The 15,103-nt window shown below is 39.1% G+C and overlaps 1 protein-coding gene across 9 annotated transcripts in view; it reads right to left on the bottom strand.

Annotated features, from left to right (window-relative positions):
• The window catches only part of citb (citron rho-interacting serine/threonine kinase b), a 49,766-nt gene extending 38,819 nt beyond the window's left edge, over positions 1-10,947 (bottom strand). For 8 of the 9 annotated variants that reach the window (XR_013658087.1, XM_078952564.1, XM_078952566.1 and 5 more), the window contains exons 1-4: positions 10,677-10,924; positions 3,479-3,565; positions 781-924; positions 558-677 (exon numbers count right to left, since the gene is read on the bottom strand). Coding sequence is in view for 8 of the 9 variants with exons in the window: in XM_078952564.1 (XP_078808690.1) it covers positions 558-677; positions 781-924; positions 3,479-3,487 (273 nt within the window). In the remaining variant the exon portion in view is untranslated. Of the gene's footprint in view, positions 1-557; positions 678-780; positions 925-3,478; positions 3,566-10,676 lie in introns of all 9 variants that reach the window. The other variant, XM_020706221.3, reaches the window with a different exon arrangement.
• Between the last annotated feature and the right edge of the window lie 4,156 nt (positions 10,948-15,103).

Here is a 15,103-nt window from a genome sequence, read left to right as displayed (position 1 = left end):
ACATCACAGCAGACAACACACATGTGATGGCAGCAAAAAATGATGAAGCCATCGTTCCAGTCCAATTTGTGGAAACACTTTGAATTTGGTAAAAACATGTGACCGTATGGTGTGGTAGAATGTTCTATTAATGTTCCCTTTGTATTATTTTGATGTGGGGGAAAAACAGTGAGCTGAACTATATGAAACTAAAATGTAAATGGATTTGATATTCATTCTTGTTTGTACACATATTTGATTTACACTTTGATTTTCCTGCAAGAAATAAAAGGGAATCTGGAAAACTTCACCTGCACTGTTCAGTAACCAGGTATTCCTCTGTTAGTCGCACTGGTTGAAGTTTTGGCTAAAGATGTCCCAGATCCATTGTAGGTCAGTGAATCAGATAATTCAAAATGAACCAGTATCGACTATATATCATATCAGCAACCGTAAATTATAATATGAATCAAATAGTTGTTAAAAGGAATCGTTGCACTCCTAGTTTAGTTTTTGGAGCAACAAGAGAAGTAGAGTTCAGTGTTTATCTTAACGCTGTGATTCATGTTGTGGCTGACCTGTTCCTTGATCTCCTGAAGTTTGTTGCTTTGCTCCCGGATGTCATGCAGGAGCTGCAGCGCTTTGTCGTCCTCCTGTGAGACCTCCATGCGTGCCTGTTCCAAACTGCGCTTTAGACTCTGAAAACATTGTGTCCGCAAATTCATTCAGATGAGCTAATAATTCAAGCTCCTCAAGGCTGTGAAATAGCAACAAGAAGGCCCATGAACTCCAACAACTCACACTGCATTCTGTGATGTAAGTTGCCAGGTCTTGTTCCAGAATTGTCCTCTGAGTCTCTGAAGCCTTCAGCTCTATGTCTTTCTGCTGGAGCACTGACTCGAGGTCGGACATCTTCCTCTGAACCAGCGAGATCTCTTGCTCAACCTGCAAAACAAGAACACAGCACAGCTTCCATCCAGCCATCCATATTTGACCATGAGGTTAGTTTACACAACCCAATGGAAGGATTCACCATCAGGTGTGACAGTCAGCTTTTAATGTCCATCTAAAGTTAAAGTTTACCTCAAATTCAAAGAAAACCATATCTGAAATTATTTTTAACCCTATGTAGTCTGGAGCCTTTTTGAGCTTTGTTTTCTATTTTACAGTTCGCTCTAATTTATCTTGTTTAAATCCACAAATTAACCGAAGACAAGGTCAAAATAATGTGGGAAAATAAAATAAAAACTCAGGTGAAGCTCGATTAAACTACATACAAAAGTTCCAAAAACTTATTCCCAGGAGTATCACAATAATATATCATTACTCTTCCTATGTTTGTTGTAAGCCAGAAAAACCTTTGACTAAAAACAGTACAACTGTGTGTGTGTATTTGGGGGGGGGGGGGGGGGGGGGGGGGGGGGTCATTGTAAAAAACCAATGTCACTCATTGACATCAAAATGCAATTTTACAATAGTTTTACTTTACTCCCTTTGCAAAGAGACTATCATCCTTAATTTTAATAGGACTTAAAAAACCTAGTTTTTTTTCTTCTTGACTGTCAGTGTAGCATTATGATGATGTAATTTAAATGCATGAATCATCTCTGAGTTTAGGAGGTCTTGACACTGATTACCATGGAGCTCCGAAGTTCATCACAGGTCTCAGAGCTTTGACCCAACACTGGGGGCTTTGTGCTTTTGTGAGCTCTGGAATCCTTCACACTCAAGCACCAGTATTTATTCATTTTGAATATATATATGCCTGCAGAATTTGCTGTTAGGCGATTTTATTACTCTCTGTTTCAAAACCTCAGTCCAGTCTACAGAAAATTGAAAGTTTTCTGCAAAAATAATAATTTTCCATTTTTAATATAGCAATTGAACAACAATATTTATTTCGTTATTTGATTTTGTCCTGTCTTTTGTGTGGCCTGTGAACCCCAATGAGTATTTTACTGTTTAAAAGGGGTTAAAAAAATGTCTAATTTATTTATCTAATTTAGCAAAGCTGTGATGAGCTGTGATGAGCTGAGAGCACCTCTCTTGTTGTTTACCTAAAATACTTTACACCTACTCCTGACTGAACTCGATTTCAAACAGAATAAAGCAGCTTCAGAAAGGTAGTAAACAAAGTGTTTATGCAGTTTTACTGCTGAAATAACTAAACACTTTGAGTACCTGGAGGTCACTGTTACACCACAGGGTTCAAACAGAAACAAAAAGCAGAAAAACAGCATCGCTGCCGTCACAGTTCCCCACAGAATCACAACACCACTGCTGACTATAACAGAGCTAACACTGGTGAAGAAACACATCACCACAATGTGGGGAAATTGGCCAACACTGGACCCAAATCTTGCTAATAATCACAAGACACTTAAAAAAGTCATTCACAATTTTTTGATGAGCAGCAAACAGCTTTAAAGACCCACTCCAATGAAAATTGTAGTTTTCATGTATTAACATGTTCTTGTGGCATTTTTGTGATGATGGAGGACATACAGAAAATTAAGCACAAAATTCCATGTCTGTGTATTTCTTTAAATTGTGAACCAGGAGCAGACAAAAAAAATTCCGGTTGTTTAGTAAAAGCCACAAACTCTCTGCTCCACTGTATTGTGATTCATCCACTTGCAGACAATTAGATCCATGTATGTCTTTGTCTTCCTTTTCTGAGCTGGCATCTGGTTCAAAACTGTACAGCTGGGTGGCTGCAAAACTGCTCGTCATTTTTTATTTTTTATTTTTTGCACCGGTTACGTTAGACTGGGGGTGTGAGGGGCTGTAAGATGGCGGGAACGAGTGTATGGAGCTGGATGATGGGAGTGTAGGGCAGGCTTACTCCATGCAAACAGTCCCTCCCACGACTTTAGAGGTGAATTTCAAATCAACTCCTGCCGCTCTGCAGAAACTATGTTTTAGAAAACAACACTTTTTTTGGCTAAAAACAGCATCATCCCAATTAAATGACCAATGCATCTAAAGATTATTGGAGTGGAACTTTAAAGAGTTATAACAAGTTCAGATGCATTTATTGATGAGAACATACAAATTATATTTCACACAAAAAAAATCTTTTCTGAATCTAAATGACATCTGTGTCCATCAAATCCAGACTAACTTTATATTTTACTTAACATTTGTTAAAATCCAAGCTCATAAAGTTGAGCCAATACATATAGCAAGTGAAGTGCATGATTGCAAAGTTCAAGCACCTGTCTACCACACTTTTGATGTGTTATTATTATCATAAAAGCTGTAAAAGCTTTCACTTCTCTTGTGAAAAGGTTTCTGCCACATAGAAGAGATCATCTCTATAATATTGCTGCTGTGAAGAGACCATGAGCTCCAGCAAAAAGAGAAATGAGACTTGAAACGATCAATAAATGATCAACAGTTTGGCTGAAGCGCACCCCAAAAAGAAAAGAAGAGAAAAAAAAACCAGTTTGACTTCGTTTTGTCAGGAGACAAAGTGCTACCATCAGAGGGGAAATACCTGTGACATTTGTTCAGAAATTCCAGAATGCTTTGTGCTTTAGAAGAGGTTGGACTTGTCCGTTGAAGATGGGGAATCTGGTCTGATCTGTAAGGGGAAGAAAGAGATGTTTGATAGAGAGAAAAGAAACTGCTCAGCCTCTCTTGAAAACGCTCAACTGACTCAGAGCTCTTACATAAAAGCACTTATCTTTTAAATAGCTCACCGATCTGCATTTGAAACTCTCATTTCTGGTTTATCTTAGATGATTCAATCAAAAATCTTTAACAAAAAAAATGACAGTCCTCAAGAGAAATCAGATTCAGTAGTAAAAAAAAAAGAGCAGATATTGATGACAGACTCTAATTTTTAAAGTTTACTGCTCTGGCCATTCATATAACCCTTTTGTATCTCAGCAGAAGCTATCAATAGCCTGCTCATGCTCACACAACGGCCTTTTTTACCACCCCTGGATATATTTGGCAGCTTTTGTGATCAAGTAACAGGCATGAGAATGAGCGACAGAAAGAACTTCTATTAAAAGCACAGCCTCACCTCCCACTCCTCCTCACTCCATCCTCAACTTGGGCTCAACTGTGCTTTTACTGTTGCAGAATTGCATGAAAAATGCATTGCTGGTTGTCCACTGCCATTTTAAATGGTTCAACTGTGCTCTGTCAGTGAAAGTTCAAGAATCGCTGCACGGGCAGCCATGTCGAATTGGAGAAACCATGCGAGTATTATAGGATGGCTGTGCTGTTCTCGTGTTTTCACAGTGTGACTGATGCAATTAGTTGTTTTCAGGAGTCATTTGCAGGGTGCGAGAGCCAACGTGTTAAGCAACATAACCGTCTGCGCTGAAAGTGCTCAGGCTACATCACAACACAGCCTGCAGCTCAACTTTCATTAGCATGACACGACGCCGGAGCAGGTGGCTTGTAATGAGTGATGATGCATGAGCCAAGGTAAGCGCCTGCTTATCTTCAACCTGAAAGATGTTCAGATCCTTGGTGCCTAGTTTTGTTAGTCAATGGCCTCACAGGTAACCAAGTTTTTGGATTTCTGTAGGTGTTAAGTACTTTTGCATCATATCTGCTGCTCGTGGATCTCAAAATGTGTTCAAACTGAGCGTGACCCTGTTTTGCGTATTGTGCAGAACAGTGGCAGGATTGATGCTCATGGGGTGCAGCTTCCAGATGAGATGTCAAACTAACAACACAGAAACATATTAAAGATCACAATGACAACTATAAAGCAAAAGAAATGATAAAAAAAACAACATCACATATCGTCACCTTCTTAAAATAATTGCCTATTTTTTCTGATTTTTCAGGAAACGCGAAAAACTTAACAGTTTGTTGAATGTATGATAGTAAGTAACAATTTTAATCAAAAAAGCTATGACAACAGATGCCTGTTGACATTCAAACAACAATTAAATGAACGACTTAGGCAACATTATTTGATTAGGATAAAACATTATTAACAAACTAACTGAACATAATGCTTAGGAGGAATGTGCATTTCTTCAGTTCTCTTTCCAGATCTTCTTTGTGTTCTTTTATAATGTCTGTTAGTATGGGAAATTGTAAAATAAGTGATGGGTTTCAGTGACTGGAGGTTCAGGAACTTTCTTTTTGAATGTCAGAGCACAACAATCTTATCCATACCAATTGCCCATTTGACATCTGTACCTTTGTGGCAGTTCTTTCCATACAGAGGCTTCTGAGAAGGACAGTCTGAATGGACCTTGCCATCACTGATAAACTGAAGAGCCTGCAAGTAATCCACAGTTGCATACCAATCTTTTTTCCCTGTAGCCTGAAGAAGGATCTATTAAGTTTCAGGGATCCACTGTGCTTAAGCACTTTCACATGTTAAGGGAATAGCCTTATACTGCAATCTGAAGTATAATGCCATGGTCTCTTTGGGTGAAAATATCTGCTAACTATGTTTTGTTTAATAGTACTACAAATGCTGTCACACTTCATTTGTAAGACCTGCAACAAGGTATTTCTGAGTTATTAGTACCCCATATTGCAAGCTCAGAGTATGCATTCGCCTCACATGCATTGGGATTCTGCTAACAGCAACAGTCACTTCACACTAGGATTTCCTTGAGTTCTAGATAGCCTTGATCACACCTTTAAAATGACAATATTAAAGAAGAGCTACAACCTCACGACACATGTCACCTTCTGATTTGTCTCAAATGCAGCAATAGCTTTCTTTGAACCTAAGTTGAAAAGGGTAAAGGTAAGGGGCCGCAGTTTTTTTTTGCAATATAGACTGCTGGCTGGGGTTTTTGGACACAGTAGCACAAGTTTCATTGTTCAAACAGACTTCTCTTCATTGGCAGAATCCTTGTCCTGAGACTTCTCTTGCCTCGCTTCATCCTTCTTGTAGACACATGGGTCAAATACATCCCTACTAATATTCCCGTGTTTGAATGAAACGCAAAGGTCCAATTGATCTTTTCTCGAAATAAATACATAACAATAATAATAATAAACTGGACTGGTCGGAGCAGGCTCATGCTCTGTATAAGAAAGGGCAGAGTAGGCTGTTCTTCCTGAGAAAGCTGAGGTACTTTGATGTATGTACTGACATGTTGCTCCTCTTTTATCAGTCGGTTGGGGCGAGTGCTGTCTTCCATGGGGTTGTATGCAGGGGTGGCAGTATGACCACAAGGAATTGCACACGATTGGACAAACTGATCAAGAGATGTGCATGTGTGATCGGGAGGAGGGTGGACTCTCTGGGATCTGTGCTGCAGAAGAAGATGAGGGCCTTGACTCAGAGCATCCTGGACAATCCCAGACATCCCTTGCACAACACGATGTCTGGTCAGAGGAGCTCACGGACTAATAGGCTCCTTTCACTGCGCTGCAGGACAGAGTGCTGTAAGAACTCATTTGTCCCAAGAGCTATCAGGCTGTTTAATGAACCTGCCTGATATGAACTGATATTATTTTGTGAACTGTCTTTTTACTCTTGTTTGTTGTGTGTGGTTGTGTGTTTTGCTACCGGACACCTGAATTTCTCCTTTGGGAGATTAATAAAGTTTATATCTATCTATCATCTATCTATAATAGTTCTCATGGAAAACATTGGGAAATATTGGAATCCAACAGCCTTCACCCCAGAAGTTACAGCCTTCTATTAGTATTCACAATGTAGTTATGAGATGGTTGTACCTGGGTAAAGGAATTCTAGTCTGTGTACGGTAGCTCTGCTTCTGCAGTATAGTGTGAATCAACACTGGGCAGGTCCCTCAACCCGGTCTTAATGAAATTCTTAAATTCAGGTTCAATCTTTATCTGCTTGTCTCTCTTAGGTCCATATTTAGATGGGGCCGGTGCATGTTTTTCACAGTAAGTGGGATTGTTCAACCATTTTTTTTTGTTTTTCAGGAAGACCAAGAGAAGAGAAATGAAGTGCCTTGCACACTTTAACCTTTTTCCATTTTTAAGCTTCAGTTGGTAGAAAAATGTGGAATTGCACCAGGATCTGTCAGCAACATTTTTATGTTAATTTTTGTGACCAAAGTGGTGTCGTACGACTGGCCGTATGACTCTTCAAAAATGTATGACTACTGTGAGAAACATTGTCTTGCGGTCTATTTAATTAAGCTACATTTAGGATTCCCATAATGGTTTGTAAGTTGCCTTTAGATATAGCAGAGCAGCATACAATTACACGAGTCAAATCATGTTATGATAACTCAAATTACATATGACTAAAAAGCACAAAAGTGTAGAGGGTCATTTGGGATCCTTTTTAGATTGTAGATTGCAATACAGTATCAAAATGTTAATTGGATTATAGACTGTTGAGAAAATGAGACATCAAAATCCTATGGTTATTCAAACATTGTTTGATAACGACCCTGGGAGTATTTCAGGCAGGCAACTCGAGCAGTGCGTTTACCTGGTTACTCCTCCCCGCGGGAGGGGCGGGGGAGTAACTAACTCCCCTGTTTAGTATCCTACTTGAATTCCAGGTGTGCGGTCTAATTCCTCTTCTTCCATTTCCGCGAGCTCTGCATTCATCACCCCACCCTCCTCCCCGGCTTCCACCTGTGAGCTCTGTTAGGGGTAGTTTAATACCCAAAGTTTTCCATGGAGATCTTTGTTTCATGTATCTGAACGGAGCCTTATGCCAAACTAAAAGAAATGTGGAATAAATCTTCTTTACTGCATGAGTTGTCTGACTGAAATAGTATCACTTTTAAAAGCCATTTTACTTGTATCGTTTTTTTTAGCTGACTTCCAAAACTGAAATTTTAACACAAAAAAAAGATGAAATCTTATGGAATATTTTTAGCCTAGTGTATAGAATAGTAAACATTTTAACCTACCAATATGGGAGGAGCACTGAATTATGGAAATTATGGGAAAAATATTCTATTTCTTGAATCAGCTGCCATCATGAAATGCTTATAAAACTGCCTAAATCACATTGACTCGTGAGTTACACAAAATAAAACTGCCTAAGTCACACTCTTGACATAGGCAGTTATACTAAAGGAGTAGAATGGCATGTTCTGTTTAACTTACGATGTAAGAAATTTTACCAGAGGTGGCCAGCATCACGAGGAGAGGATTTAGGCAAAAAAAATCATATTTGTCAAAAAATTACTTAGGCAATAATTTCAAGAAGGCGACGAAATTAGAAATCAAAACAAAATAAAATAAAAATTAAATTAAAAATGAAATGTTTTGGGAAGCAAAAGTAATTTTCTGAAATCAAAATGTAATGTCAGAAAATAAAACACCACAAGAAAAAGGAAGGTACAATGGGACATCACTGATTGAATGCTAATATCCAGTCTCGCTGCATGCCAAATGACTTTTTCTTGAAATGATGGACAAACGTCATCATTCAATCAGTGATGCCCCATAATGCCTACCTTTTCTGGTTTCTTATTGTGTGTTTTTTTTTTTAAGAATTTTATTTTGGTTACCGGTAATAGAAATTTGCTTTGTTTTCTGAAACATTTAATCTGTATCTATATTTACGTGTTTTTTGGAGTTGTGCTTTGATTTCTAAAACATGATTATTTTTTATTATGTTTTTGCTTTTTTACTTGTCGTTGTGATCTTTATAATACTTTTGAGGATTTGTTAGGGATTTGTACTTCTGGGCCACCGTAGATATAAGACAGGAAACAGATCTGGGTATTTTGAAAGAAACTACACTTTGTAGCTCATTCTGCTTCCTAAAAAAAATCAACACTTGACTTCATCACTGATCATTACATAAATATTTTTCATCTGTGGGTGAGCAAACTTAACATCCTCAAGCTTAACATTTCAAAAACAGACTGAGGAATAGTTTGGTTTCATAACATCTGCAGTTACGTGTTCCACTAACAATGCCAGACAACAGCAACATCATTCACAGAACACCACATAGCCTTCCACTCTTTTTGTGAGTTGAGTAATATGTGTTACTCTGTGAGTCAGAGTTGTTGAAGAGGAGGAGAATGGAGAAAGGTTACATCCTAGTCATGGTGCTGCTCCACAATCAGTCTGGGTGACCATGGAGCGACGCTATGGACCATAGGCAGCACTGAATCACACTCTAGTGCCACAAATTCCTCTCAAAAAACATGCTTTTGTGTTGTTTTGATTTCTCTCAGAACGTACTATCCACATACATGGTACTAAGAGACATTTCTGATGATGGTCATGACAACAACAAATTTTCAATGCAAAGTCATGCAAGAAAGATTGTGCAACACACAGCAGTCCTCTGGTCTAACAGAACTCTTCAGCCCTGAAGTTTCCTTAAAACATCCATGAATTCACAGTTTGGTGAGTTTTACTTCCGTCATATTTGTGATGAAAAAATCTGGGCAGCAATCTTTGTAAAACTACTTTAAAAACTCCAAGTTGCAATGCCGAGTTAGAAACTACACCACAATTGTTCAGTGGAGATGCAATACTGTTCCTGCGCTCTCCAGTGACATGGCTGTAACGAGGTGGCACGGCAAACACTTCACGGGTCACTTCAGGCACAAGGACCGCACTTGAGCAGTCTGCAGCTAAAGACTTATTCATCTGAGATCAGTGAACATCACAGTCTGTAATCGCGTGTTGAGCTCTGGAAAAGCACTTTAAAACACGGCCCACTATTGTCTCACAATGACAAATGTGGGCTTGTGATGAAGCCATTTGGGAAATAGCACGCTTACAGATTTGGAGCACAGAAGCACTCTTCTCATCAAAGCTCAGTTTACCTTTAGCAGAAATGTCCTGCTGTTTTTTTTTTTTCAAACTATCCTCTCAGGTGTGTGTTTCCTTCTTTATCTTTAATCATCAGTTTGGTCTGACATTTGGAGGCAGTTGCACACAACTCCTGAATAACTTTGAACTCCAACATACAGCAGATAATGTCTGGGCATCCACTATATCCAGTTAAATTAGTGCTATTGTTTCATCTTTGCTGTTTCCAGTTTTTGTGGTGAGCCTGAATAATTCCAGTCAGAGCTGAAATGTCAGATCTAGCTGAATCCATACCAGAAAGAAACAGCTCGCTTCCTTCCTTCACCTCTCCTCTACCCTTGACAAAACCTGCTGTTACCATAGAGATACTTTCCTCCAACCACAGTCTTCATTTTGCTATACTTTTTCTTCCTGACTTTGTGATCTCAGCACTTCTACTGCAGCAATTTCTGCTCACAACTTCTTCAATTAATGTGACATTGTCCAAAAACAAAAAACCCTGCAGGAGTCACATTCATGAACTTTACCTCAAACTTCCTTTGTCATGTATGTACAATTATAGAGTGTTTGTTAATGGGGGGGTGGGGTTCTGTATGATCCATATATGAAAATCTACTAATCCTGGGGAGTCCAAAGATGATTTATGGGGGTGATAACCATCTGTATGAGTGTGTGCTTCACTGAGAACAGCAACAAGGAGGAATGAGCAAACAGACATCCAGCATTTCAGCGTCGTGACCATAAGGAGTGCTCAGCCCTAATAGATGAGATACAGCTGCTGCGTTGGCTTGATGCTACTTTAGTAACTGCATGCACTCTGTTAATCTTCACTGTAGTGTCAGTCAACATATTATTAGTCCCAGCATGCTCTTAGAGGAAACAAAAAACTGTGGCAGTGCAGGGCTGTCTAGAAAGCATCCTGGCTTCATTCTGCCCCCACCTCAAGCTCCTTTCTGACAGGATGCTCAGTAAAATAGTGCAACACTTACCCTGAGACTGCTAGAGCTGTCAGATCTTTTTGTGAAGCCCCTTAGACGCGGCACCTATTCGTCCAGCAGGATCGTTCATGTGGGGTCTCCCTCAGAAGCCTCCTGCCTAAATGAGAGCCTCGCTGCTTCATCAAAATCGGGGATGTCATCCTCGTTGGGGAGAAAGTAAAGCCGACAGGAGAGAGAGCTGCACTGTGGCGGGGTAGAAGGCTGTGCGGCGACCAGAGTGAGCAGAGACGACTGCTTATAAGGAATGAGGGAGGGAGAGGAGGACTACACAGGACTGGCATTCTGAAGTATTGCAGCACAGCAGTGATCACATGATATCGCCCTCACATCTTCATCATTAGCTTCATGATATAAACCTTAACTCCTTTTTCCTTCATACTGTCTGTTAAATGTTAACATTTGTGTACATTTACCTGTCATTGTTTCATGACTTCATTTCTGTTCTGCAGGAGAACATTTGCAGGTGTGATGACATGTAGAAGTTGATTTATTGAAGTTGAACGACAAGTCACGCACTAATGAAGAGATAACAGTACTGTAAACTTTTGATATCCTTTGCAAGCTACTCAAAAGGAAAAAAAAAAGTATAAACCATGCACTGTCAGCTGCTGCACCTTCCATTTCCACCAGAATCGTTGACAACAAGATGCTTAACACAGCAACAAAACTCGTCTTGATTACATGTCACAAGTACATTCTATTCACAGGCTTTACACACACCAATGCTACCTAATCTTGCAAAAGGTGTTGCATCAGAGAATATATGAAGAGTAACCTTTTGAAGAAATCTTTGAAAATATAATTTATTTGGTGCTACAGTGATAGCTGGTAGCAGAGAAAACATGAACAACATTTCATAAATCATCACCCAAGTTTGAAGCTATTTTCAAGCAATGTTCACACCGCCCTCAGCAACGAGTCCATAAATGCGCCTTTTCGGGCTTCCATGTTCAAAACTCTTGAGTTCACATGTAGCACTGCATATTTCTATAACGTTTTTGAGCTCTACATACAACGCGTGCGCACATTGACTGTGTGTTGAACTTTGACCAATCAGGGACTCAGATATGATAGTGACATATAATAATAATAATAATAATAATAATAACAACAATAATATTAATAACAATAATGATAATAATTAAAGGCGCGAGCGGCGTTGTATGGCCCGCAGACGCTACCCGCCCACGGCCTCGCCCCCCACCTCTACCCGCTCTCACACTTGCCACCCGCCTCTATGCACCACCATCGCCCTTGCCGCCCGGGTCTAAGCACCACCGCCGCTCTCACCACCCACCTTTGACACGACCCCACATGCTGAGCGGCCACTACGTGCATTTAACTCACTCTTCTCTTTCTGGCTATAATTCAGGCTAAAATTGCGAGCATTGCCATCAGTATCATCAACTGATTCAGAAAAACATTTTACTTAAGATGCTCATTATGCTAACTATGCTATATATGCTAATGAGGCTAAAAGTGCTAGCATTTCGATCAGCATCATCAACTCACTCAGAAAAACACATTGCTTAATAGTATCATATTGGTAAGAGCTACATGTGAAAAGTTGATAGAAAATTCATTTTTTTCTAAATGGTGGCTTTTGTGTTGATTTTCTCTCCATGGCAACCACTTTATGTTTTGGTTGCCTGGGGATAACAAACATAACAAGGTCAGTTTCAGAGAAATCGGACAAACGACACTTTTGGATGTCCTGAGCAACAGAGGTTTTTTGCTAACCACACCCACATTCCTAAAACACATGTTCAGTTTTTTTTCAATATTTTCAGTTCCAGCCATGGATGCATGCATTCAATTTCACAGAATTCAATTGAAAAACATAAGAGTTATTACAGTACGCCACTTTTGCGAGCTTGCCAAACGCACGCTGTTCAAAATCTACGTCTGATTGCAACACTTTTTCCACAGTAGCTTGCTATTGATGCCCGAGAAGTTACGACACGTTTGATAAAAACCCCAATGACAAGTTAACATTTGTATCCGATAGTTAAGGTGCTTTTTTTTTTTAATTCAAGATGGCAGCCTTTTCCCGAAGTCAAAGGTCAATGAAACTCCAGAGGTGGTTGTAGACTTAAGATAGCGACATGTGCGTGAAATTTTGTGAAAATCGCTTGAAAAAAAATTCATTTTTCAATATTGTGTAAAAACGCAAAAATTGCGAAATCACAGATTTTGGCACAAAATGGCCACTAAACCGTAGGTCGTGTCGCCATCCCATAATGATTTCAAAACTTTGTTTGGATATCCTTAACAAGGTTATGTTGGTTTTGTTAGCTGATTCTAAAAAACATTTCCCGAATTTTCTCCCTTGAGCTGAGTCAGCACATTTTTTGCGACCTTATTTGTTTACTACAGGCACATTCCTTTATCGAATTTGTCGTGTCTTACATCCTTTTTCCGCGTGGGGCAAGGAATCGCATATTCATTTTTTACGACGTTCCGATAATGGGCACCAAGCCGTAGGTTGTGTGGTTATCCTATAATGATTTCAAAACTTCCTTGGACATGTGTGTTTTGGTTTTGTTACTGATTTTTGACCTTTTATCTTTTTTGACTCCATGCGCATTTTTTGGCCCATTTAATTTTTTTACGTTATCACTAGCTTGCATTGCATTTCACACCGAACCCTTCAACTGTAAGTGGCAGACATGTGCTTGTAAACAATAGAAAAAGGATGAGAAACTGCTCCATGCTTGTCCTGTGTGAATACCATGGGCTAAACGCAAGTTCAAGAACACACAAAATGGAAATTCTTGAACACGGGTCAGATGCCTGGTGTTAACGTGGCTGTAGAATGAGACAGAAATAAGCCACATTCTAAACTGTAACACCAATTTTGGAGGTATTTTGATTGTTTTCCGATGTATAGAAATTCCATCCTTCCATTTTCCAATCCTGCTTAATCCTTTTGGGGGTCACACTAACAGGGTTGCTGGAGCCTATCCCAGCCACTGTCAGATGAAGGTGGGTTAGACCCTGAATGGTTTACCATTGCTGGCCAGCACAAATTTTGATGCAAACCAAAAAATCAAATAAGGCATTTCCTTGTTGTTAAAACGGGATTGCTGTCATCTACAGGTTACTGTCTTGCCTCCAAGTGTGAGATGATACAACAGTGTGTAAACCTTTGCTGTTGAAAGATTGAAGACCAAGCTGAAAAGTTGTACTTGCTCATCTTTGGCATGAAAATGTAAAGATTTTCATGAGAAATTTAGCAGTGGTAATGTGGTCCATTAAACACACGATTCCAGCTTCAACAAAAATTGGAATTATTGATAAAACTTCCCAGTGAGACTTGTAAAGCAGCAATTCTAGAAAGGGTGTTTTTTGATTGCAGAGATCTTCTGGTAGACTAGACAGGACCAAAACATTCTCTGCCTCAGAAAACGGAATGAATGAATGAAAAAATCCAAGAGTTTGGTGTCTTCGGGGGGGAGAAGTCAACATTTCAGAGAAGATGTCTTATTGATCTTAAAATATCCCCAAGAAAAGCAAAATGCAGTGGTTTATAAATAGATTTGGTCTTTTTGTGCCATTATGTAATGCAATGTGATGTTAGAGGTTTGTGCTGCTGCCACTGTACAGTTTTTCCAAACTGCCAAATATGATGCTATGGAAACCTGCAAAAAAATAAAAAATAATATTAAATCGTAAAGTACAGCAAACACGGCTAAATCCCAAATACAAGAAATACAGTTGAGTGCAGAACTGTCGGCGAAAAATGCAACATCTGCCTTTTTGTGCTCTTCTGTCAGTGTTATAGAAATGCATTTAGTGAAATGATGCTAGGCAGAATCGAAGGCTTAATCATGACGTTACCTAGCAACAAGGTATTGTTTCTGTGAAAAACCAATAGCATCTTCATTTTAACCCAAAAATAAAAAAATAAGGTCAGTTATCGGAATCCATCTAATGAAAGACACTATAAACATTAATAAAAATCACAATGAAAGTCATCCCATTATAATAGTTGCATCTGAACATATATAAATAAATATATATTTTGCTGCATGAATCTATTTTTTTTTTTAATGTAGTAGCTTAACCTAAAAGAAGAAAAAAAACTTTGCATTATTCCCATAAAATAGTTCCATATATCAAAGTAAAAGTCGGGTAGGGTATACAGCCTCATCAGAAAATGCTGAACCTTTTCACGTCACAGTAAAAGTACACAAACACTGCCATCCACTGGATGTGAACTCAGCCTGCCTCACCCCAAAACAGTGCATTCTCCCACGCTGATGCTGTCAGGAAAAACAGCAATCCTTGGGTTTAAAATGCCCTAATTTTGTTACATAACGTTGAGCAGAAACTGGCACTCCCGTAGAAAATAGGCTGTGAGAATAAAAAACTTATATTGTATAAGCACACACACACATTTTTCAAAGAGTCTGCTC

This window comes from Oryzias latipes, chromosome 9 (assembly GCF_053564925.1).
Source record: "Oryzias latipes strain Hd-rR chromosome 9, Olatipes_Hd-rR_3.1".
In the NCBI taxonomy this organism is placed as follows: domain Eukaryota; kingdom Metazoa; phylum Chordata; class Actinopteri; order Beloniformes; family Adrianichthyidae; genus Oryzias; species Oryzias latipes.
The sequence above is the reverse complement of the archived record's forward strand: the minus strand, read 5'-3'. Positions and strand labels throughout refer to the sequence as shown.